This window comes from Hydra viridissima, unplaced genomic scaffold (assembly GCF_058129835.1).
Source record: "Hydra viridissima isolate aposymbiotic clone 2 unplaced genomic scaffold, HvirCarnegie_v1 scaffold_8, whole genome shotgun sequence".
Taxonomy (NCBI): Eukaryota; Metazoa; Cnidaria; class Hydrozoa; order Anthoathecata; family Hydridae; genus Hydra; species Hydra viridissima.
In genome coordinates this window covers 2,364,976-2,389,458 of record NW_028324307.1, presented here as the reverse complement: position 1 = coordinate 2,389,458, position 24,483 = coordinate 2,364,976, and the positions used below count along the sequence as shown (strand labels likewise).

The following is a 24,483-nucleotide window of genomic DNA, read 5'->3' as shown; positions in this document are numbered from 1 at the left end:
CAGACAAAATCGGTAAAAACTTAATTAAATCTTATAAAGATATATATTTAAAAGAATAAGGCAATCTAAGATAAAAAATTTTTTCATTTAAAAAAAAAGAAGACATTCAAAATAATTAGGTTCTTTTACGTTCTTCATAAGGAGTTGTGTAACTTGTGGTGCACTCATAGACCATTGGTATTTTTTTTATCTCTTCATCAAAATCACAATGTTTTTTAATAAATGTCTGCTTAATTACATCACTATCAAAGGATAGTTCCTTTTGGATAAACTGAAGTTTATCTAACTTAATGTAGGCATCAATAAGAAAATAGTTCCCGTGGGTGTGCCAAACTGCATTTGATTTCATTCTATAAGGTAGTTCTTGCTGGCCCATGCTTTCAATTTTACGAATGATTGCACCTTGTTCAAACAAATTTGACGCTGTTCGATGCAAAATAGTTCGCAATTGAGGGTGTCCCAGTGCCTTGGTAATGAGTAATAATTCATATCGTGGCATCTTTTTTAAACAATCTGTGAATGATAACTTTAAAAATTAGCTTCTATGTGGATTTTGAAAATCTGTCTTTTTAAAAAAAAACTTTAACTCTTATAGAAATTTTAAAACTTATAAATTTTATTGAATTAAATCAACTAAAATATATTATAACAATAAGGAAAGAACAATTTAGTGGTGCATTTAGTGATAATGAAAATTGTGAAGATAAAAAAACAGTTTGATGAAAGAATAAAAGTAATAAAAACTATCAAATTTATTAATATGATTTACATACTATTAACAAAAATTGAAAAAACAAATAACGAAAAAAGGTTCAAAATATAAAAGTTATGAGGCTGCAAAATGAAAAAATATTAATAAAATAAAAAGTTTATATATTACACTTTTTATTAAACTTTACAAAAAAAAAAATTGAATTTATATACAAAAATTTTTAAAAAGTCAAATTCAAATAAAAGAACAGAAAAAAATTATTGTTCTTGCTTTCCCTAACTTTCTGATATTTACCATTGTAAGTAATACATTTACAACATATCTATACATACTATATACCAAAATAATCATAAATTAAGCCTGTAGATATGCATACAAACACATATATATATAAACATATATACCTTATTATATGTATATATATACCTTATATATATACCTAATATATGTATATATGTTAATATATGTATATATATAACATACATATACATATATCAAACATACATACATACATACATACATACATACATACATACATACATACATACATACATACATACATACATACATACATACATACATACATACATACATACATACATACAAATTTTTGTGTTTTATATTACAAATGAGAGTCTTTAATGTTTCCATTAGCTTTAAAATGCTGGTATTTTGGCAAAGAATTGTATTCATTCATTTGATGTGGAGTACCACTTCGTGAATCGGTATTTTCTTCATCTAACTCACCATAAACAAAACCAGTTATATTTTTATCTGAAATATCATTAAAGTGTGTTTTTTGGAATATTTCATGTTCAAACCAAGCTTTAGAAGCCATTTTGTACTTACTGCTGGAGCACATTACAAAAGTTAAAATTATAATCGCTAAAATACCTATTAGAAATGGTATTAAAACATAAACTAAATCCATCGTAATATCAGCCGATGTTTTATTATAATCCTGTGTATCTGATACAAAAGTTTCAAAATTGTCAAGCAAATAAATGGCATTAGTATTTGTTTTTAAACTTTCACTATAGGAAATATTATTCAATGCACACCAGTCCACTTGAAAACCATTTTTTTCAAATACTTGCTGGATATTTTCAGGTATTGTTTCACAGTTTGACAATATTAATGTTAACTGATCTGGAGGAACACCATCACCACTAATAGCAACATAAATGCCTTCTTTATTTCCAGGAAGTGGGTGAAAACCTCCTCTCCCCTCAGTTGGTTTTTGTAGTGATGAGATAAATTTTGCATTGGGCCAGACTATTTGTACAGTGTTAACAAAATGATCAGTTAATGGGAACATATCAACCAAATCTTTGTTCTTTATTTTAAATTCCATTTGGTATGTAAGATTAAGATCTAAAAGACAAATTTAAAAAAATTTTTTTTTCATTAACAAAAAAATAATAATAATAATAGGCATAAATATTTATTTTGTAACGTATAGTTAGTCAATGTATATACAGTAGCCAACAAAGTATTTTTAAACACTTTGTGTTTCCTTTTTTGAAGTTTTCTGCTAGAGGTTAATGGAATTTTTATGGTAAGTAGTTGGCTAATATATTAATCCAGGCTGCATTTGGATTAAGGTATAAGGCAGCTTCTACAAAGTCATGAAATAAAAGCAAATTTTTTTAAAACTTGAAATAACCTTAAACAAGAAATATTATCAGGCTGTTCTTAATACAAAAGGGTATTTAATTAACTACTGATATCATTTAATTGATTGGTGGTTCATACTGATATCATTTAATTGATTGGTGGTTCAAAAAACAAATTTTCTTTTTCATTTGCAGCAAAATGAGGATTGCATTACTATGTTCCAAGCAATTTTCATTTTCAACACAAAAAAAATTACAAAAAACATGAAAATAAACATGAAACACTAACAACTACATCAATTTCTAGCAGTAGAATCTAAAGCTATAAAGTAGAAAATGATTTAAAAAAGTGGTGTCACTTTGGCTGCTACAATAAACCAAATATCACCAGTAATTACTTAAGTTATAGTAACAAAATATAAGATGTGCTTCATTTATGGGAGAGGTTGGGAAGAGAAAAATTATTATTTTAGATTTCTTACCTGCTTTTTCTACTGAAAATATCCATTCATTTCTAACAGTTTCATAATTTTCTTTATTCCAAGCAATTACTTCAAGCGTGATTAAACCAGGGTCTGGTGGAGTTCCAAAAAGGATTGCATCTAAATTCGATTCCTAAAATAAAATGAAAAGAATTTAAATTTGTTTGTGAACATTTTTACATTTTTACTAATAGATGTAAAAAAGGTGTTATTTTACCTAATTAAAAAATGTATATATATAATTTTAAACTAACTGCATTTGTTTATTTTAAAATTCATTTAACTAACAAAACAATTTCAGTTAATTTTAAACTTAAAACTTTTTAAATAGTTTGTATTTTCAAATAGTTCATATTTAAACTTAAATATTTTTGTAAAATAAAATTGTTTACAAACTCAATATAATCCTCTTAAAGAATCTGAAACTTTTAAAAATAGATGAGTTTTAAAAATATTTTTAACTAAAATCATTTTTTATACAATCAAAAGTGATATTGTTAGAAAGAAAAAAAAAATTTAACTATTCTTTTCTAATAAGTAGCAACCATAAATCAGATATTTACATTTATACATCATCTACGTATATATATGTAAGTAATATTTAGAACTTTGAAAAAATACAAGTCTTAAAGATTAAAGATTATATTTAATATCACTATTGTCATTAGAATTTACATCCACTGCAATTTTCACACCTAAATATAAAAAATAGGGATCACCCTGACCTTCTGTTCCAATTTTAACCATAGGGGCAAGTCAGCCATTTTATTAATGGAAACAGTAAATTTAACATTTTTGGAACCAGGAAAGAACGTATTTTTGTCAAGGATTTTCTTGAAAAGTATTTGAGTTTTTGCAGTAATCATAGTTCTGGAAGCCTCAATTTGAGACGCAGGGAAGTAAAAAAAGTAAATTCCAATAAAGGTGAAATAAAATTGTGATAAATACATTATCAAATAAGTGTAGACTATTAAAGTGTGGCCTGAACTATTCAGCAACGCAGCTTATTATCCATTTTATGACACTTTAACAATGTTCTCGGAATAATATTGAAAAATATCGTGTCTCGTTAGAGCAGGGTACATTCAGATTTTGATTTGTAAGAAGGAACCGTAGTTTTAAGGTAACAAAAACTGCCTGTTTAGAATAAATACAATCTTGAAATCTGTTCATCAATCTAGTATACAAAAACTTTCTTCAATGATCAGGTCCAAAGATAGCACCACAGATCAGGTTAATGGAAAGATTTTTAAATAAGTATTACGTCCTGATCTGTGGTGCTAAAAAAATGGAAATACCGTAACGAATAAAATTTGGAATCATGACAAGCCGAAAAACCAGGTTTACCTTGCGTGTTTGGTTGCAATTGTGTTGAGTGATGAGCTGTTTCTATTTTTATTATTATATCTAAAACTTCGGTGGCATTCCGATCCTCTATTGAAATCACGCCTTAATGCAAGCGGATTGTGGAAAGATAATTGGTTGATTGACATTTTATAATAATGTATTCAAAAAAACAAGAAGGGAAAAAGGAAAGTTATGCCTAGAGAATTGACACGGCATCGAGGTGTTTCTGTTTTAGCTCATGCTAACTGAGTGCATTATAAGCATCTGCGTATCGAAACAAAACTCTCGAAACTAATCGATATTTCATTTTGTATCGAAATACCATATTTTTATTGTATCGAAATTTTCGATAAGCGGCGCGTAAAAGGTTTCGAAATGAAGTTTCGACAACGATAATTAATGTTATCGCATCGTTTCAAACGATATTTTGGAAATAAATTGAAATACGTTATTTTGCTTTCTTTAACCAGATATGACGGGAGAAAACAATGTCATTAATATTTTTAACATTATTATTTATATTTAGTTATATATTTAAGTTTATTTATTTTTAAGTAAAAGGCTAAAAGCAGTAAAGCACTTAACTAAAGTTAAAGTAAATGAACCAACACTCTAGCGGTAGTTACATATATAGCAATATTTGCCTTTAAAATGCATATAAATGCATTTACTTGCAAATAATTAAATACATAAAGATAATTAAATTTAGATCGTAAGGTCTACTTTATAGACCGGCCCACAAAAACAAACAAACCGAGTTTGGAAGGTGTCAAGTAGCAGAGAATATGGTTACCAAAAAACCTGAAAAAAGAAATGTTTTTATTAGTGCAGCTTACTGAAAAAGAACCCGTGTTTGCTACAGGTATCAAAGTTGATGATTATTCAACACTTCCACAACCTGCAGCTTTTAAGTCCGACATTCAAGTTAACTGGGAAATGTACATGGCTATTCCAGCCATTGACACAGATGACCATAAAAGTTCTCTTCAATTTTAGAAAGACAACAAAAACAAGGTTCTATAGTTGGCTAAACTGTTAGGAAATAAGTATGCATTCCATCTTCATCTGCCTCTTTAGAAAGAGTTTTAAGTGCTGATGACTTGTGTCTTGCAAGAGGGAAACGCTGCAACTAGTTCAAGTGAAAATGTTGCTACAAATCCAGCAAAACCATGACAAGATTACTTGACTTCAAAAGAAGAAGAAGAGTTTATTACTCTTGAAGATCCACCAGCATCACCTGAATTTGAAGATTGGGAAACTCAAAGTTGCACTCAAGAATCTTCTGAAAAAGGAACAGCAACTGGAACTCCATTGTGTACTGGCACACCAATTGCTCACACTCCAACTAGGTCAAGACTCACATCAACTGTGACTGCTGCTGCCGGTTCAACAATTGACCTTGATTAGACTTTTTGTTTTGTGGCTTTTCACTTTAATTGGTCTTTTAAATTAATAAACTTTAAATTTGAATTTCTATCTTTTTTAAAAAACACGCCAAGCCACGTTATGACCCTAACGCACGCCATCAAGGGTAGTCACGCCATAAGAAGTCATTTGTTATTTATTGTTTAATTTTTTAGGTAAATTAATGAAATATAACATTATGAAATAACTTTTGTATCTCTATTGTTTATAACAACAGATACTAATAAGAATTGTTAGTTATCATTAGTTATTGAAAAACATCGTTAGATATCGATAAATAACGAGAATTACAGATATCGTAAGTTAGACAAACGCACTTTTTTTACCTCTAAAAGTTCCGATAATATCAAAAAATTTCAATAACTTATTGAAAGGATTTCAATAACTTTTCTAAAGTTTTGGTAATATATCAAAATCTTTTTGATAACATTTTTGATGACAAATATCGTATCGGTGTAATTTCGATACGCAGACGCTTAGTGTGTTAGTAAGTACGAAACGATATGAAAGTCAGGTTAACACATGTTTCAAGAATACAAATGATAAATGTTGAATAGAAATGAAAAGTTGATAGCTGCGAAAAAGCCCTTTCACTGACACCCAGTGGGCATGCGTCGTCCGCACGACGTCCCACGGACGTGCTAAGGACGTCTGGACGTCTAACGGACGTCTTATGAACGTCGCGCGGACGACGCATGCCCACTGGGCAAGCCTTTAAATATATAATAAACTAACATACAAATACAATAAATTTTACCTTTAATGAGAAGTCACTTTATTTTACCCCACCTTGTACAGAATTTTTAGTTTGAGACATTTAAACTCTTTCTTATATTTCTTTCTTATATTATAACATTCTTATTATTCTTATTCTATCTCTTTTTTCGTTTGTTTATTGGCGTCACACTTCTGCACTAAGGGCGCCCACTTTTAAGGTTTAACAACAATTCACAGGAACTTTTTGGAGAGAAAATTCTGTTACTTTATAACAAGATTCAAAATGAATGAAGGTTGTTCTTATTGTTGGTGAGATTTTCGTTTGTTAGTTTTAACTAGATCTATATTTTTAAGACCCCAAAAAAAAGGACATTTACCACATCTTTAAGTTTTAGAAAACAAGCAATAAGAATAAGATGATTTTTATCTAAGAAACCCTTTCAAAATTTTATTTTTCTTAATAAATTGGTAGTCCTAAAAAAACCTTCGTTGTGGGTTATAAAAAAGTTGAACTAAATATATACCAAGCTGTTCTAAGTTATTTAAATATGTTCGAGTTAAGAAATCTATTGGATCAAAAACAAAAAGTATACAGATGGATATTGTAGGAAGACTTATTTAATTTAAACTTTAATTTACATTTAAAAATGAGTTCAAATTCACAATAAGCCTTTAGTGAAACAAGATCGACTCGGATCTGTATAAACAGAACATTTAATTTTACTATAAAAATGATACAGTTTGACCACAGGAATGCGTTTTTTAAATTTTGCGTCATGATTAATTTCCTCAAGTTCGCTCTTACATGTAAATTTTCATTAAAATAAAAAATTTGACTTCTTACGAAATTTTCTTAAGACTTGTTTTTTTTTTCAAAAAATACATTTTAAAATAAAACTAAATTCTTTAATTTTTATTACTGATTATCTGACTTAAGTTTTGAGTATTATTTCTTGCGATACATGATTTAATTTAAATTTAATAGTTATTAGGTCTTTTATTTGTCAATATTAAAGGTTGAAAGACAGATATAGGTAATAGATAAACATACAAGACAATAATTATTCAATATACACAAGAGAGTAGACTCCGAAACACTAACGGAAAATGTATATATCGTTTTTATTTTATAACGCTATATGAAGACACTGATTATGGCAAATGTCTGTAAAAGCTAGCTAGCTATCATCAACCAAATGTATAAATTGTATAAATTGTATGTATGTATGTATGTATGTATGTATGTATGTATGTATGTATGTATGTATGTATGTATGTATGTATGTATGTATGTATGTATGTATGTATGTATGTATGTATGTATGTATGTATGTATGTATGGTATATGGTATGTGTGTGTGTATGTGTGTTTATATATATATATATATATATATATATATATATATATATATATATATATATATATATATATATATATATAAACTTTAGATTTTCAAATGGAAGCATTTAGCACATTTGACACTGACATGATTGAAGACTATTTAAAGAATGTTAAAACTGAGTTGTTAAATGGAGAAAAGAATAATGGCAATTTTTCATTTGCTAAAATTGATTTATGGGATAAGGAATGTGGAGATAGTGATAGAAAAAATATTGATAGAAATGCTCAAACAACTCTTATAGTGAAAGGCTCAGACGATATATCAGGAAACTTTGATAATATTAGCAAAAATGCAGCCATTGTTGAAGTTATGTTAAATATTGTAAAAGAGTTTAAATTTTTAAAAGAAAAGTATGCTCAACTAGATCATGATATCCAAATTAAAGTAAATGAATTTGAAGCTGAAAGATATGAGTATGAAAAAACAATACAAAGCACGAAAGAAGAAAATATGAGGTACTTATATAAAATTCTTGCATTAAATCTTGTATGAACTCATACATAAATGTTTGTGTATAAACATTTGCACTATTAATTCTCTCATATATATATATACTATTTAAATATTAAATTTTGTTTTTAAGCTTAACAAGACAGATAAAAGCAATGGAGAATGATTTATCAGGAAAGGAATCAATAGAAACACTTCAAAAAACTATAGAGCGTCTGGATAAAGAATTGTTGCAACAAAAATGTATTGCTAATGATGCTATTGATAAATTAGCTGCTCATGATGCTGCTGCTAAACGTGCAATCTCAATTTTGCAAAAAGAAAGTGGTCTAAAAATTGATCAGGTATAAAAATAATAGTTAAAAATTGTTTTGATATTTTGTAATTTTTGGTGTAATTGTATATAGCATGAATGTCCCTTCCTACCACCTCTCCCCCATTATTACTAAATTCACAATTCTAGAAAAGATCGAGGTAAATAAAAGAACCCTTTTGTTTTTTAGCTTACAAAAATGCATGATGATTGTCAAAAAGAGAAAGATGATTTAAATATCAAGATTTCAAAAATTGAAGATGAATATATTATTAAAATGTCTAAATTAGAATCCATTATTGAAGATTTACAAAAGTGCAATGCTCTTCAAACAAAAAAGACAAATGGGCAGAGTCAGGTGCTTATGATGACAACATTTTATTTTTTATTAGATATTCTTGATTAATTTTCTAAAAATATTTCAAAGTTAATGGTTCTAAACATTCAACCTCAAACCTTTTATTTTTTACCCATGGTGATATTCACAAGTTTGCATTAAAAAATGTCTTTATAATACAAACTTGTGACAGTTTATGTCCAACAAGTTTTATGAGATATCCTAACAATGAAATTTAATTACTACTATTCTTATTGTAAAAGTTTCAGTAAAAATAAATCTTTCCTTTCTTTCTTACAAAAGTTTCTGGATTTTTCTAATGAAGACACTGTAAAGAACAAGTTTTAAATGTGTAAATAGAATTTCAAAATCCATTTCTCAAATATGTTGTTAGTTGTTTGTTTTACATCAAACATTTTTAAAAGTTTTAACGAAAACTTACATAAAGAATTTTTGTTTATAATTGTAAGATGAAAAGAATTATTAGGCAGTGTTTTCTATACATTTAGTTAAAATAATTGTAATTTTGGTTTGCAAACATGTTACTATTTTTTGTTGGAATGTATCCAAAATACCACTCCTCCTAATTTATGATCTTGCTGTCCATCTATATTCTTTAACTTTAGTCTTTTAAAGCTTTCCATCTTGACCTGCAATATTCTAACATATCAGTTACAGATTTAAAACCTGCTACAGTTTTTTTATTTATTTTCTAGATAATGCCAATAACTCTTTTAAAATAATAAAAAAAGAGTTTAAGGTTATAAAACATTAAATTATTTAATAGTTTATTATGCATGAAAAGTAGATGATCTACTCATAGATTGACTTTATGTTTTATCGAAGGAAGTTGAAAGGTTGCGTACCATTTTGAAGAACAAAGAAACTGACCTCATCAAATTAACCTCATTAAATGAAGCAATGGAGAATCAATTATCAAAACTAAATAAAAAAATAGATCAACAGAAAGAAGAGATTGATGGATATGAAATAAAAATTAAATGGGCCCAAAACAAGTTGAAAACAGAATTAGAGTCTCATAAGGTTTTTTAAATTTTACTTGTATTATTTTATAAAAATTTTATATGAAGTCCAATTTTTAAATATTTTATTGTGTTTTGGTATTACATAAATACTACATAACTACTTATAAAGTTGTGAAATAAATGTAATGTTTTATACTATTTTAAGCTTAAGCATTTTTGTAATAGGATACCAAGAAGCAAGTTGGTATTCTGACTGCAAAATTGCAAGAGTCAAAAGAAGAAGGAAACCAAATAAGACAAAATTGTCAAGAAATGATTGAAAGATATCAAGTATTTGTAATTTTATGATTAGCTTTTTTTTTATATATAAATCTGCCATGTTTAAAGATTGAAGAAAAGAAAATCAATATAATCAAGTTGTAAGAAAATCAAGTTTTTATAGTTGACACCCCAATACTGTTCTCGGTTTATAACATCCAATTTTACATTTCATTTAAATTAATTAGCATAAAACAAGATGATTACTTTTAAGGAACCTGTTGATAATTAGTTTTAATCAATCTTATAGAAAATTTAAATTAAATATTGGTTGCTAAATTAACAAAGTAACAGCTGTTGATCAAGAAATGAGGAATTGAAGAATATGAAATGAATAAAACAGCGATAGCTTTCTATTTCAATTACTAAAAATGAAACTTTGAGATAAATTGATAAATTTGTTTATAAATTTTTAGTAGATGATGATTTTTTTTTTTAAGGCCAATGAAGAAATAGAATCTGTCCGCTTAAAAGTAGAAGCAAAAGAAAAAGACCATCAGATAAAAGAATATCTGAAAAATATTGACACCTTTAATGAGGTAAATTAAATATTTTACATAATATAAAAAATTTAGTTTAGTTTATACATGTTCAATGACTTATCTCTATGTGAATCTGTATAAAAATTTTAAAGGGATCCTTTTTTAGAAAATAAACAAAAGCACGTATAAAATATGTTTGAAAATAAGAAAAACATCAGTTACACATTAAAAAACTTGAAAAATATATTCTAGTGGTTAAGTTGGTCCTGAAAACTTCTGAAAAAATTAAAAATTGGCTTTTATTTAGAAGAATTTTATTTTAACAGCATCAATGGGGAAAACTCTTTTTTTGCACATGTTTTTGGCAATTCATTTTGCAATATTATTAATAATTGCAATGTCACAATTACAACCAACAAAAGTATATGCTGCAATAATTTTCTACATTTAAATGGTTAATTTTAAAATGTGCAAGAAAAGTCTCTTCCAAGTGTACCAAAAAAAAAAAAATTTAAAACTCTTAGTGCTCTGATTTTATTGATATGACTTAAAGTATGATCAGTTGTTTGTTCCAGTATTGTTAAAGTAAACTTATGAATGTTAAAATATCAATTTAATTTTGTTCCTGTTTCAAACATCTACATATTATGTTACTTTTATGTGGATGTTTACAATTTTTTGCTTATGCATGTTGGGGCCCTCCTAGCTTTGGGGTCCTTGTATCATTGTTTCAGTTGCAACAAAAGTAACTATTACCGTTGTTATTTTTGAAATAATATATATTTAATTATTTATAATTAATTATATTATTTACAATTAGTGCATTACATAAGTTCTTCATCAGCATCAATAGTATTGAAATGTTAAGAATATTTGCTTGCAATAAGAAAATCAAAACTATTTGCTTGAAATTATTATTTTTTTATTTCAGAAAGAAGAACAATACAAATCACAAATTAAACTTTTAGAAAGAAAATCAAATGACATGTTAGAAGAAAATTTGCAATGCAAAGATATGGTAAAAAAAAAAAAACTTTTTAATTTGTCGTTTCATTGTAATATTTTCTCAGCATATTTATTTTATATTATCTTTTGTGTACTTTATAGTTAAAATGACTATTTTTATGCTTTTTGTTGAGGTCTTGCATCTTAAAGAACAAAATTTATTGCTTGAAAATGTTGTCAGTGAGAAAGAAAAAGATTGTGCAGAAATGAAGAGTAAAATTGATGAACTGAACGATAAGCTTGAAAATTTTAAAAATTTGGAAGAAAGATGTTCAAGGTTAGCTTTTTCATAAAATTTCCAATACGAAAAAAAGTTTTGTTTCTTTAAATTTTTAAAGATATTGAAGTTAAGTTTTTATTTAAAAAATTAAGGTTTGAAAAGGAATTGTTTGATCAGATGCAACAAGACAAAGCCAACAAGCAGCATATCAGTGAGCTTGAGTTTGAAATTGTATTTTATAAAGAAAAACAACAAGAATTAATGGCCTACACACAGTCTTTGACTGAGAATAACGTTGCTTCAAAATCAATAGTTGCTGAGCTTCATGCAAAGGTTTGTTTTTTTCTTTTTTCATCTTTTTCTTTTTTTCTTTGACATACTCAGCTTTCGCAAGTTAGTTTTATTTCATTTTATTCTTTGAATTCTTCATTTTCATTTCTGAAATAATATCAATGTGCATTTTACATTTATTTTAAAATTATTAGCAAGTTGAGAAAGAGGATTTTTTACATAAACAGACTTTAACTATTACAGAGAAAGAGTCTCAAGTAAGTTTTATTTAAAAAATCTCCATTTCTAATTTTTTTATTTTTATTTTTTGTTGAAAAAAGTTAGAATAAAGTACACAAAAACACCGTTGTAAAATATACTTTGATAGAATTTTCATCACATTTTGTTTGTCATCACATTAGATTGAACTTCTTACAAATCAAAAGAATGAACTTTTACATCAAGTTGAAGAATTAAAGAAATTGCTGGATCAAAAAAACAAGACCGGTAGTTATTTGATATTCTAGTTAAAAAGCCAACTCTGAATGAGTGTTTTTGTGTAATTAAATTATTTTAAAGATAAGTTATGTAAATTTAAAATTAGAAATATTCTCAATGTTTACTTATGATTTAAAAAATAATACTGCAGAACAATTTAGTGGTAGATCCAATTTTATTTAAATTAGCCCCCAGCATTGTATATTATAGTGTCAGGTGGCCTAATCTACTCCTGTACTTAGCTAAAAAAAAGAAATTTAAAAAAACACGTGTTACTAATAAAGCAAGATGGTAGATATTATTATTCATTTTCTTTAAGTTATTGAACTTTCGGATTTGCTAAATCAAGCGAATGATGATTTGAAAATTACCAAGAAAAAAAATGCAGCCAAATTAAAGGTTAGCAAGTTTTTACATCTCCGTGCGTTTTCAAGTTTTTTTTAAGTATATATTGCATTATTGATCATTTATTTATTTTAATCACAGGACTTACAGAAGCATCTTTCAGTGACAACAAGGTTTCTTTTTATTTAATTTGTTTTGTTTTCTTTATTTGTTCATCTTATTTTTTGATTTTTTTTAATAATTTTTTTTTTTTCTTTTTTTTTTTTGTGCTTTTAAGAAAAATTGATCAATTAGAAAATGGATCAACAGAAAATCTATATTCAAAATCTCGCACTTCATCCTGTGGATCTCTTGAAAAGTTACTTACTGACTCACCTCCCGCACCCTCTGACCCTTTTATGGTATGACCTAATCCTTTTATGGAAAGTTATGGGAAGTGTATGCCCCATAATTGATTTTTTTTGCCAATTACATGTATAAAATTATTAAGATTTTTTAAACATTGGATGATATAGGTAATATTTATGTATACTAATATATTATTTATGTATATATATATATATATATCTGTATACTTTACATTTGGAAATGTGTTATACATACATACGGATGTATGATATATATATATATATATATATATATATATATATATATATATATATATATATATATATATATATATATATATATATATATATATATATATATATAGACACACACATGTATGAATTATGAGTTTAGCATTTTTAGTTATTTTGCAGATGCCTCAAGACCACTATATCAATCAACCACGTTTAAATCGAACACAAAACCGAGGTGTTGGAGATATCGAAATTGACAAGCAAGTCTTAATTGAGCGCATTTGTAAGCTGCAACGTATACATGCTAAGCGTAACGAAAAAATTGATTTTCTTGAAGAACATATTGTCCATTTAACTGAAGATCTACAAAAGAAATCTAGGTACAGTCTTTTTCTTAAACATCTTATTAAGATATATGCTGTTTTAAATATTTTATCAAGATATATGTCATTTTAAAGACAATAAAGTTAAATTCTATTTTCAGGATTATTCAATTTTTTATGAATAAAGAAGAAGCAGGTTCAATTACTCCAAATGCGTCTGATAAAATCAAGGTATTAAATAGTATTTATATGGTTTGTTGTTGTTGTTGTTGTTGTTGTTCTTTCTTTTCAATTTTTATCTCTATTATGCTTATCTTTTAAACATCATGTTTCAGTTTCTTGAATAACTAGAGAATATCTATCAACAGAAACTTAGTTTTGCTATTTTTTCATTTTATATATAAGTATACCGTGGTGTGACCTAACAAAGTCCTATGCTTTAAGAAACTTTCTTAAAGCATAGGACTTTGATTGGTCACACCACGGTATATAAAATCAAATAAGTTTGTGTATATTTTTGTTAATTCTTAATATTTATGTATTTATGAATGTCACATTAAGTTTATGAAATGAATAAAAAATCGAATCCTAGACTAAATAATAGTTGGTCTCTAAATATTTTAGGCGAAAGTTAGTCAGCATGGGGGAATAATGGCTTCAGTATATTCTGCTCGACCTACTGACAAAGCAATGACTTTGGAACTCTCACTTCAAATAAACAGCAAACTCCAAGCTGTCCTTGAAGACACAATACTGAAGAACATTATGTTGAAGGTCAGTTCTTTTTAAAAAAATAATAAGGTTCTTTTTTCTTCAAAAAAACTCGGATTTTCAATATTTAATTCATCGTAAAATTAAACTACAACCAAAAGAGATTTCACTAATTTTCTTAAAGGAGAACATAGATACTCTAGGCTGTGAGATTGCCAAGCTGCAAGATGAAGTGCGTTCCGTGAAAAGATAGATTTTCTCCTCTCGTGTCAAATTTTGACAAGGAGACTCAAATACTATGCGTATTTTATAGCGGTGGTCTTAGTAACAGCAGGTGCAGTTTCCTTTTTCTACATTATTGGTTTTATATCGCTGTTGGTATGGTATACTATAAGGAGACTGTTGACACTTGAAATCTCCGCCATTCTGTATTCTGTATTCATTTTTTAAATTTTTTGTGTGTGGCTGTTTAATTATTTTCTACATGAAGTTTTAGTACAGAATACATAATAGGACGGTTCTTTCTTGCGAAGATTTTTTTTGGATCATTCGCAGACTGTTGAGTCTAGCTCTTTTTGATTGTTTAGTGTCTTCTAAACTTTCGAATATAAATTGATATATTGTATTATAATGGTAAATAACGGATTTGTAAATATTTTTATTTTTCAAATTGTTTATAAAAGTGCAATTGTAACATGGGAAACTACTAAAGTAAATAATATTTTAAAAGTGATTGAAAAAATGAAGATGGAATAGAAAAAGTTTTTTTAGGGCTCTTTGAGTTTAATTATTCATGCTATGCGTATTTGCCCTTTTCCCTAAAATATCTTAGGCTTTACATCTTTTCCTTCTTTACGCTTTCTTTATTTTTATTCTTAATATCGCCCATCATCTTAAAGATAATTTATTTAAAATTATATTAAAAAAAGCAGTAAAAAACTAAATTTTGAGAGACTTGTTTGCTGTTGTTACTTATATTAATTATTAGTTCCCAAATTTGTGTGACAATTTGTTAGGGTGTGAAATCCCTATTTAGAAATAGAAAGCCTTAAAATGTACTAAAATGGCTTTTAAACAAAATTTGCTCATTAAATTTCATTTTAGTTTTTTTGTTTACTCTCTTAAAGTTCTATTTGTTTCATAGCATCTAAAAAATTGTCTAGCAACATTAAAATGCGTGATTACAATAAAAATTTTTATTCAAAAATTTCATTCTAATCGACTTAGTCAATTTAAGAAATGTATTAGTCGATTTTGGTCGACTTTGAAAAAAAAAAAAAAAATGGTTTAGTTGACAGTCGAATAATTTCAAAGTCGTAACAAAAAAAAAAAAGCTTTAGAAACATTTCACGTCAAACACGTCAAACATGATAGCTCAAATATCTTGAAGTTCTTAAAAGTAGAAAAAAAAAGTCGAGTTTTTTAGGGTAAGAAAAAGTACTTGAACAGTCTGAAGGTGACAATAAAGCCATATCTAAGAGACAAACTCACTAGAAACGGTTTTTTTAGCAAAACTTCTAAGCTTTAATGTATAACTTTTATAAGGTAACAGACATCATGAGTGTTTAAGTTTTAGAACAGATTCAAATCAAAAAGTTTTCTTCTAACTGACTATTATATTGGACTTCTAAATGATGCGCATTATGATCGTTTTCATTCCAAGTATACAAACAGTTGACAAAACTTTGTTAATTTCTTAAACTATGACAACTGGAATAAATTGCATATCTCTAAGTACCACTTTGAGCGACTTTACATTAACTCAATCCACGATACGCTGTTTTGCTGTCTATAATTCCCTTAAATGTTACCAGTAAATATAAAAGGGAAAGAAAACTTCGATTTTAATTTTCCACCATTCCACAATTTTGTTGGCATGTTATTTTTCAGCCTTATATTATGATTGTTTTAGAAATCAAATGAAGAAGTTTCTATTGGGAAAAATATTACTCCGTGATTTAAAGCAACGAAAGTGTTCCCTCGTCTTTTACTGTTATTAACCCATTCCTTAACTTATATTAAGCTAAATTTAGTTTTTTCATTACTTATTATAGAATATTCATTATCTAGATTAAAGACAAAAAAAAAAAGATAAGCCAAACCTCAATTGTAATTACAATAAGTAAAATTAAAAAAAAAAGTTTTTTATTTTGGTTTTGAAAAAAGAAGAATATCATTAGTTAGTTAAATGCAACTCCACGATACATTACACCTGACTGTCCAGATAAAGTTGTTTGTGAAAGGCACTATCCACCTGGATATTCAATAACTTGTTCGTAAAAGGTCACAATCCTCAATTAAGTCTCAAAACTTATTTTAAAATACAGTCTTTCATCGCCATTGAGAATAACCTTTAAAGCGTCATCATTTGTCCAGAGCATTATGTCCGAAGAACTTAATATGTTTTTAGCTGCTGATAGGATTACATTCTTTAGGTTCTTATATCAGAAGTTACAAAACCAAGAAAATAATTTTAAGTTGTTAATGAATTTATTTGCAAGCACAGGCGCACAGTGTCGCAATTTGCTCATTACGCGGCCAAAAGTTCAAAAATTGGTCCCCTCTTTTTTCTAAAATGAATTTTTCTATTGAATATCTGAGATAAAAAAAAATCTAAAAGTTACAGTTGAAGTTTGCAAACGGGATGTGTTCGTAATTGTCGAGTAAAGATGTGTGAATTTCAACATAAAATTTTTGTCATTTTTTTGTTAAAAAACAAGAGAAAGAATTTATAAGATGTTTTTAGTTATTTATAACTATATTTAATAGTTATATTATATATAATATTCTTTTATATTGCTCCTTGAACAATTTCTTTAAAACATTAAATAACAGAGTAATAATAGAAATTGAAAAAGATAAAAATTCTACATTGATAATGATAACACAGCATTTTTCCTTTAAATAAATCTTTATTGGTTCAGAAGTTCCAGGGAACTAACGGGAACGATATGAGCTGTTCATGAAACTAAATTTAGTGGTTTACTGTACTTTTAATAACAATTTTGCCTGCATCTTTCTGCATCTGTATGTTTTGCTAACAAAATTAGGGCGTTTTTTCACAAAATGATGACGCTACAAAAGTTACGTGTTGTATTTTTTGGTCATACATCAAAAAGATTTGGTCATACATCAAAAAGATTTCTGGAAACAAAATCAAAGGAGAATATCCAGAAACTAAAAAATATTAATTTGCTTTTAATATCAAAATGGAGATGTGATGGATTCTCAGGACAGAGTAAGTATAAACAAAAAATCACTGAAGGATTTTCTGATGAGTACTTATGGTTTCAATTGTCCCGCTTAAGGCTTCAAGAAGAACGGTATATGCGGGACTTTCACCATTCAGTTTAAAAGGCTACTACTTCACTCATGAGTGATCTTGATGGAGACAGATAAATCATTGAAGAAGCATGACAATTGGAATTTCGCCATTACACGCGAGAATCATGATCATGGAACATATTTTGCACATTGCCTATGATATTAGCTTTAGAGCAACAACTTTTATCAGAAAAAATTCGCAATTGAAAAAAATTCAATTCGAGGATGAAAAAAACGAATTCAAAGGGAGTTCAGAGAAAGATTAGGACTTGTTATTGGTTTTCCAAAACAAAGCTGTGGAAATACAAATTACGGAAATTTACGCAATAGATTATGTAATAGAAAAATCACGTGATCGCAAGTTTTTTTGAGGATCCAGAGCTTATAGCTGATATTGTAAAAGTCAATTTAGAATTAAGAAGTGAAAAACCATCCCACCATCTTATCAAGTCAGTAAAAAATAAACTCAATTATTTTTACAGATTATTCACATAAAACTGCTTAGCTATCCCTGCTAGCACACAACGTTGAAAAAACGTTGAAATAACGTTGATCGACGTTGATCAACGTTGTTACAACGTTGTTTCAACGTTGTTTCAACGTTGTGTGCTTGCTGGGATACAAGACTTGTTACAGTTGGAAGCCAATATCAAGTACACTTCACAATAGGTGAAAATAAAATATACTGATTTTATTTTAACCTATTGAAGAACAACATCTTATCTCTATCAGAAGAGGCCCCAAAATATACTGATTTTATTTTACACCATGGCGAGCAAGTTATCAAGAACAACATCTTATCTCTTGAAGAACAACATCTTATCTCTTGAAGAACAACATCTTATCTCTTGAAGAAGAGGCCCCAAAATATACTGATTTTATTTTATACCATGGCGAGCAAGTTATCAAGAACAACATCTTATCTCTTGAAGAACAACATCTTATCTCTTGAAGAACAACATCTTATCTCTTGAAGAAGAGGCCCCAAAATATACTGATTTTATTTTATACCATGGCGAGCAAGTTATCAAGAACAACATCTTATCTCTTGAAGAACAACATCTTATCTCTTGAAGAACAACATCTTATCTCTTGAAGAAGAGGCCCCAAAATATACTGATTTTATTTTATACCATGGCGAGCAAGTTATCAAGAACAACATCTTATCTCTTGAAGAACAACATCTTATCTCTTGAAGAACAACATCTTATCTCTTGAAGAAGAGGCCCCAAAATATACTGATTTTATTTTACACCATGGCGAGCAAGTTATCAAGAACAACATCTTATCTCTTGAAGAACAACATCTTATCTCTTGAAGAACAACATCTTATCTCTTAAAGAAGAGGCCCCAGAAACTAAAAATAAGGACTATGAATTTCATAGACAATGGAATAGTAGGAAAAATTCCAGAAATATTCGAAATCATGATCTGATGTATTTTTTACTTTCACCATCTGATCCTTAAGTTATTTTAGATGTAAATGGGCCACAAACCAAATTTTAGATCTAGAAGCATTACATTTACTTAATTTGGACGATTCTAATGTTCCCATTGCTTCCACATGCTTCAATTTATTTGTTATCGAGTCACAATAGTTTACCAATACTACATTTTCTGCTGAACTAATTAAATATATTTTGCATATTTTCTCACTATATTTACAAAATATGCATTAAATAAAGTTTCCATTGCATGGAATTTATGGAAAATACTATCATTAAATTCAGCATTATTGATTTAGAGGGGGTAGTAGTTAAAACCAATCTTATATCTGCTTTTGGCCACGTTTTTGTCTTTTCGTCACACTGTGCGGAGGTAAAAAACCTGCTTTAAAATGTTCTAAAATGCGTAATATGCGTTGCTGTAATATTCCGGTAAAATGCATTATACGCATTTAACTGCATTATTATTTGCAAGTAAATGCGAAATACTCATTTTGCAGCATTACTACTTTAATAGAAATTTTCTAGAGATAAAGCAGTCCAGTTACGGTTTTCAAAATATTATATTTTTTGTTCAACTACAAAAGCTGTTAACTTGGCGACATTTTTTAAATTAAACGATGTTAAAATTTGTTAAACTTCGAAAAAAAATTAAACGATTATGAAAGCCGTAAAAAATGTAACCTTGATTTTTAGTCAATATTGAAAACTTTTAAAAGTTGTTAAAACTTAATTAAAACGATATTGAGAGTCGCAAAGAGTTGTATATTAAATTTTTATGGTTATGAAAATTGTATAAATTTGTTTACATTATATTTAACGAACTTAAAAACCTTATGACTTTGTGTATATCATTTAACACGATTTTAAACATCGAATAAATATGCCAAAGAGCCATCGCTCGCTGGTTTGGCAGTACTCCTCCCTGAAGGAGTGCAAAGGAGATTAGACCTATGGTGTGTGTAATATATGCAAAAAGACCTAAAGAGGACTTCTGGGTCAATATCGACCCTGAGTGGTCACCTGCGGTCCAACAACACAGATTAGTACATCAAAATGTGTCAGAATCAACAGGTACGAGATGAGGCAGAAGCTGCCAAAGAGGACAAAGGTGAAGAGGCAGAAGATGAACTGGAAACAGTTGGCGCAAGTAACTTTGTTGAGTGATACATCCCAGACCCCCGTTAGGAGGCCCAAATATTTATTAAATATTCGTTAAATATATTTCGAATTTAATCTTCATGCAATCGAACAAACAATAAAAATTTTAATATGAGGATACAAAGTCATACGGGAGGACGGGGGGGGTCAAAGCTACACAAAATTTTTAAAACATGTTTGAAATGAAACAATTTTAGAATAAAGTTAAATTATAAAAAATAAATTTTAAAATTAAGCAAAATTATGCAAAGTTTACTAAACGTTTAATTTCCTTCCTTTTTAGACTGTGTCCAGCTAATTTAGGAAGACAAATGTTACAGCTGAGAGTCCTCCTATCACCGTCGAGTGGTCGAATTTCAAAACAACAACTGTGATAGATTCATAGGTTGATGTCCTTGACTGGTGGAGAACTCATCGCATAGAGATACCCATCTTGGCAGGACTTGCACAGGAGTATTATTGCCTGCCAGTTTCAAGTGCCTCAAGTGAGCGGGCCTTCAGTGAAGCTGGACATGTGGTCCAATTTTCAAATTTTTTAATGTTAAAAAACGTCATTCCGCCACAACTGTTTACACAGGAATAATTGCAAAGATTTTTCAGTTTTATCAAAAAGAGTTTCAACCTCTACCCATTTGCTAAAAAAATTTGCTAGTACAATCAGATGTTTATAACACTTTCACTTCTGGCAGTTCTGTCAAATCTTAATCTCTTTACTTTGGGAATTGAAATGACTATTAACAATGGTTTCACTTGAAGGTTCATGTTTTTTGCTTTTTGAAATTTATTAGGTTCTGAAACTTAAGGGTCCTTTACTATTTCATACCATAAAAATAAATTTTGAAAACGTTCTGTTGTTGAATAATGATGCCAATGCGGCCAGATAATGCATTCGCCTCGATGGAAATATTATTACCATCATTTAAAAACTTAATTATATGGTATTACATAACCAAGCTCTCAAACTAGCACACAAACTATTTTTCACTGGCAAACTATTTTACAAACTACAAACATTTAGAAACTATTTTTCACTGGCTCACAAACTATTTTACCAGTTTGTGAGGTTGGTTCTTAACTTCCATTTGAAGAAACTCAATTTATTTTAGTCTAAAAGAAAGCTGAAATGGGTGCTTGTTGCCATAATATGGGACAATAAACGTATTATAGAACCTTTGCTACTTCATAATAGTGCTGTTATACGTTTTGTAGTAGCAATGGTACTGTAAAAAGTTATGGATTTTATTTCATTTAATGTATTTGAACTATTTATATTTCTAAAGTGTAAATAAGTATTTACATTTTTTAAATTTATATTTATTTACTTATCATTTAAATTTTTATTGAATAGTAATCAAAGAGATAAATAATCAGAGAGATAAATAATCGGAGAGATAAATAATCAGCTTGTTATTGCTCTCTCATCATTTTTCTAGATGAAACGATATGTTCAATAATCAATGTGTTTTCTAAGATGAAACAATATGTAGTTCTCAAAAAAGCAACGCATTCCATTTTGGGATATTTTTTTTCTGTAGCAAGAGTAAAATTTGCGGAGACGGAATGCGTTCTTCTTTGGAGTTAATTGTATGAACAAAATTTTACAACTTATTAACAAATACTTAATATATTCATAAATTGTAAAGCTCACAAAAGAGCCACCATAAAAAAACCATTGAAATTTCTGATCTGGTGAGAAACAACGAAATGACAAAGTGTTCTTGATCTCTACATACAACTCATATAAATAGATAAAAATTCATGTATTACTATCATCAAAGCGCAATTGGATGTTAATGCTTGCATATATTTTACTAAGTTTTAATACAAGCATACATTTTTATTTTTTGCAAAAAAGTCAACACCCGAATCAAAAAGTCAACTAATTGCTCGTACTACGGAAAATTTTTTAGGTGCAGCAATCGAGCAATTTACTCATAGCTAAGCAAAAAAGTCATCTGCTCCTAACCTTCTAGGACTTTAGCCTTAGAATAGTTGGTTCTCCTAGTATAGAGTAAAGTATTCTTGTTGTCGAAGAATCATCTACTCAAATAAAGGAAAGACAAAATTAGTCCGAGGAAACAATAATAATAAACTTTAATAAAAAATATCCAAATGTGTTCAAGCTTAATCCTCTACGTTGGACAATTGCTTAAAATTTCTGATTCTGATGGTTTGAAATCTGATGGTTTGATTTCTGATTCTGATGGTTTGATATCGAGAATGTTAATTTACTCTAATAATAAAAAAGTGAGAATTCTAGCGATTTTAACTTGATTACACCAGACATTTTAAAATCATTTGATGTAAGGTATGCTTATATTCTTGAAAAACGCACATATCTCTCAAACAAGCAAAGTTTCAATATTGGTTTCTTCAACTAACTTTGTAATAATAATTAGTGCTATAACATTATTTTTTGAAGAGTAAGTTATAAATATTATGCAGGGTTTTTAATTATACAGCTTAACCCACATTATGCAGGGAAAATTGATGGATTTCAAACCTGATATCTGGCTTCATTATATTTTTCAGTTACATCAAAGGTTTATGCAGTCTTCTTTCACACCAAAGAATTGAAATAAGCACACTGGACCTAACAGTGAGTAGCCTTAGAATCTCTTGCTACTCAATGGAAAAATTTCCATAGAGCCCCAATGTTTGCTTTCATTTCGCTCTTAAAGAATTTTTTTTTCGGACACATACCGTTGATTTCAGTTTTTTATCATTTTGGAATCAGGAATGTGTTCGGGAAAGGCGGGTTGAATTTTTTTCTAAATTTTGTAACATTATGGATCTTATCAAGTCGTCTCATTAACGACACCATTCGCATTTTTTCATTTTTGTTATCTTTTTAAATAATTAAGTCTAACAAATCCTAACAGCACTATTATCTCTTAAGGGTCTGCGTATCGTTATTATTTTGAACCGGTAACGATATGAAACGATAACGATATCAAACGATATGAGTTTGTCTATGAAACGATAATATCGGTTTGGTTATCGTTTGAAACGATAACTAAACGATAAAGGTTCTTAAAAACACTATTTGCACACTTTAGGTCAAATGCCATACTGAAGTTTACTTCTTCAAGTTGAAGAACTGCCAATAATTTTTGGAGATTGCCATTATTCTCTAAGACCATCTCCACAATGACAAGAATATAGCATTGCTTGACACCAGAATCTTCATATATTTCAAAGGAAGAATAATGATTTTTTGGATCAAAAACATTAATAATAACTTTTAAGAAGTTTTGACCACCATTTAAAGATATTCAGAGTTTCCTGCAATTCAGTCATTTTAACATTAATAATCGATTCTACAGCACTTGTTAGATTCCTGTGTAAAGTAGAACATGATTTTTTGGTTTTATTTTTAGAGAGTTCTAATGCATTTGATAGCTCCATAATATTTTGGAACAAGATATGATTTACTTTCTTTCTTTTTGACTTAATTTCATTTACTCCAACTGTTACAGAGAAAAGAATCCACCTGTAGACATCTTGAACTGCTCTACACTTACAATGCTTTCACTCTCCATTTTATGCTTTAACAATCCAGATACTACTTGTTCCGCATGTTTATCTCCAAGTGATTCACTAATATCTACGATATTGGTTACAGCTTTACTTTTGCAACAATCATGAGAAACTCCTCTAAAATTAATAGTAAGAATTTTATAACAGTTTTTGAAATAAGTAAAAACAATAAAAAATATATTGAATCAAACTATAAAATAACATAAAGAGAAAAAATGTTTTAACTGATCTTATTTTAACCTTATTTTTAAATTATAAAATCATAAATATAAATAATCTATACTAAGATTTAAATAGCAGAGTCCACAGATTTTTTCCTCTACATTTAAAGTATTTGACCCTGGCTAATTATTTGTCTGGATACATATCAGAGGTTTGCCTGATAGTACTCCTATTTACCTGAAATACAATACTTTCTATCAAATACATTATTCTACATGAAGTATATTATATAATATCAATAAGTATATTA

At 28.2% G+C, this 24,483-nt stretch overlaps 3 protein-coding genes and 1 pseudogene across 6 annotated transcripts; 1 reads left to right on the top strand and 3 right to left on the bottom strand.

Moving 5' to 3' along the window:
* Positions 1-66: 66 nt before the first annotated feature.
* Positions 67-570, bottom strand: LOC145197228 (small ribosomal subunit protein bS6m-like). The gene has a single exon (XM_080073820.2). It carries the CDS (start codon positions 497-499, stop codon positions 116-118), a length of 384 nt encoding a protein of 127 aa, XP_079929946.2. The 5' UTR covers positions 500-570; the 3' UTR covers positions 67-115.
* A 384-nt stretch (positions 571-954) lies between these two features.
* Positions 955-4,067, bottom strand: LOC145197227 (epsilon-sarcoglycan-like). The gene is made up of 3 exons (XM_090096738.1): positions 3,536-4,067; positions 2,811-2,943; positions 955-2,086 (listed from the first exon to the last, which is right to left on the bottom strand). The coding sequence occupies exons 1-3, from the start codon at positions 3,758-3,760 to the stop codon at positions 1,335-1,337; spliced, it is 1,110 nt and encodes a 369-aa protein (XP_089952864.1). The 5' UTR covers positions 3,761-4,067; the 3' UTR covers positions 955-1,334.
* A 2,412-nt stretch (positions 4,068-6,479) lies between these two features.
* LOC145186745 (coiled-coil domain-containing protein 186-like) lies at positions 6,480-15,315 on the top strand. Of its 4 annotated transcripts, none has more exons than XM_090095687.1 (19): positions 6,480-6,608; positions 7,749-8,157; positions 8,286-8,496; positions 8,656-8,823; positions 9,649-9,846; positions 10,014-10,118; positions 10,547-10,645; positions 11,520-11,606; positions 11,728-11,870; positions 11,966-12,146; positions 12,299-12,361; positions 12,506-12,590; positions 12,901-12,980; positions 13,068-13,099; positions 13,204-13,327; positions 13,688-13,887; positions 13,992-14,061; positions 14,455-14,604; positions 14,726-15,315. In XM_090095687.1, the coding sequence occupies exons 1-19, from the start codon at positions 6,587-6,589 to the stop codon at positions 14,792-14,794; spliced, it is 2,496 nt and encodes an 831-aa protein (XP_089951813.1). In that variant the 5' UTR covers positions 6,480-6,586; the 3' UTR covers positions 14,795-15,315. The 4 variants fall into 4 exon arrangements, with proteins under 4 accessions (XP_089951813.1, XP_089951814.1, XP_089951816.1 ...); XM_090095688.1 differs by lacking the exon at positions 6,480-6,608 and adding an exon at positions 7,128-7,497; XM_090095690.1 differs by lacking the exon at positions 6,480-6,608 and adding an exon at positions 7,313-7,408.
* An 8,128-nt stretch (positions 15,316-23,443) lies between these two features.
* LOC149884496 (uncharacterized) lies at positions 23,444-24,305 on the bottom strand (annotated as a pseudogene).
* Between the last annotated feature and the right edge of the window lie 178 nt (positions 24,306-24,483).

Excerpts from the sequence above, each read along its gene's own strand:
- LOC145186745 (XM_090095687.1), top strand. The coding sequence starts at position 6,587 with ATGAAGGTTGTTCTTATTGTTG. Across the intron at positions 10,646-11,519 it reads ATATTGACACCTTTAATGAG|AAAGAAGAACAATACAAATC; the intron begins GTAAATTAAATA and ends TTTTTATTTCAG. Across the intron at positions 11,871-11,965 it reads TTGGAAGAAAGATGTTCAAG|GTTTGAAAAGGAATTGTTTG; the intron begins GTTAGCTTTTTC and ends TAAAAAATTAAG.
- LOC145197227 (XM_090096738.1), bottom strand. The coding sequence starts at position 3,760 with ATGTATTTATCACAATTTTATTTCACCTTTATTGGAATTTACTTTTTT. Across the intron at positions 2,944-3,535 it reads GGTTAAAATTGGAACAGAAG|GAATCGAATTTAGATGCAAT; the intron begins GTCAGGGTGATC and ends ATTTTATTTTAG. Across the intron at positions 2,087-2,810 it reads ATTTTCAGTAGAAAAAGCAG|ATCTTAATCTTACATACCAA; the intron begins GTAAGAAATCTA and ends TTTGTCTTTTAG.
- LOC145197228 (XM_080073820.2), bottom strand. The coding sequence starts at position 499 with ATGCCACGATATGAATTATTACTCATTACCAAGGCACTGGGACACCCT.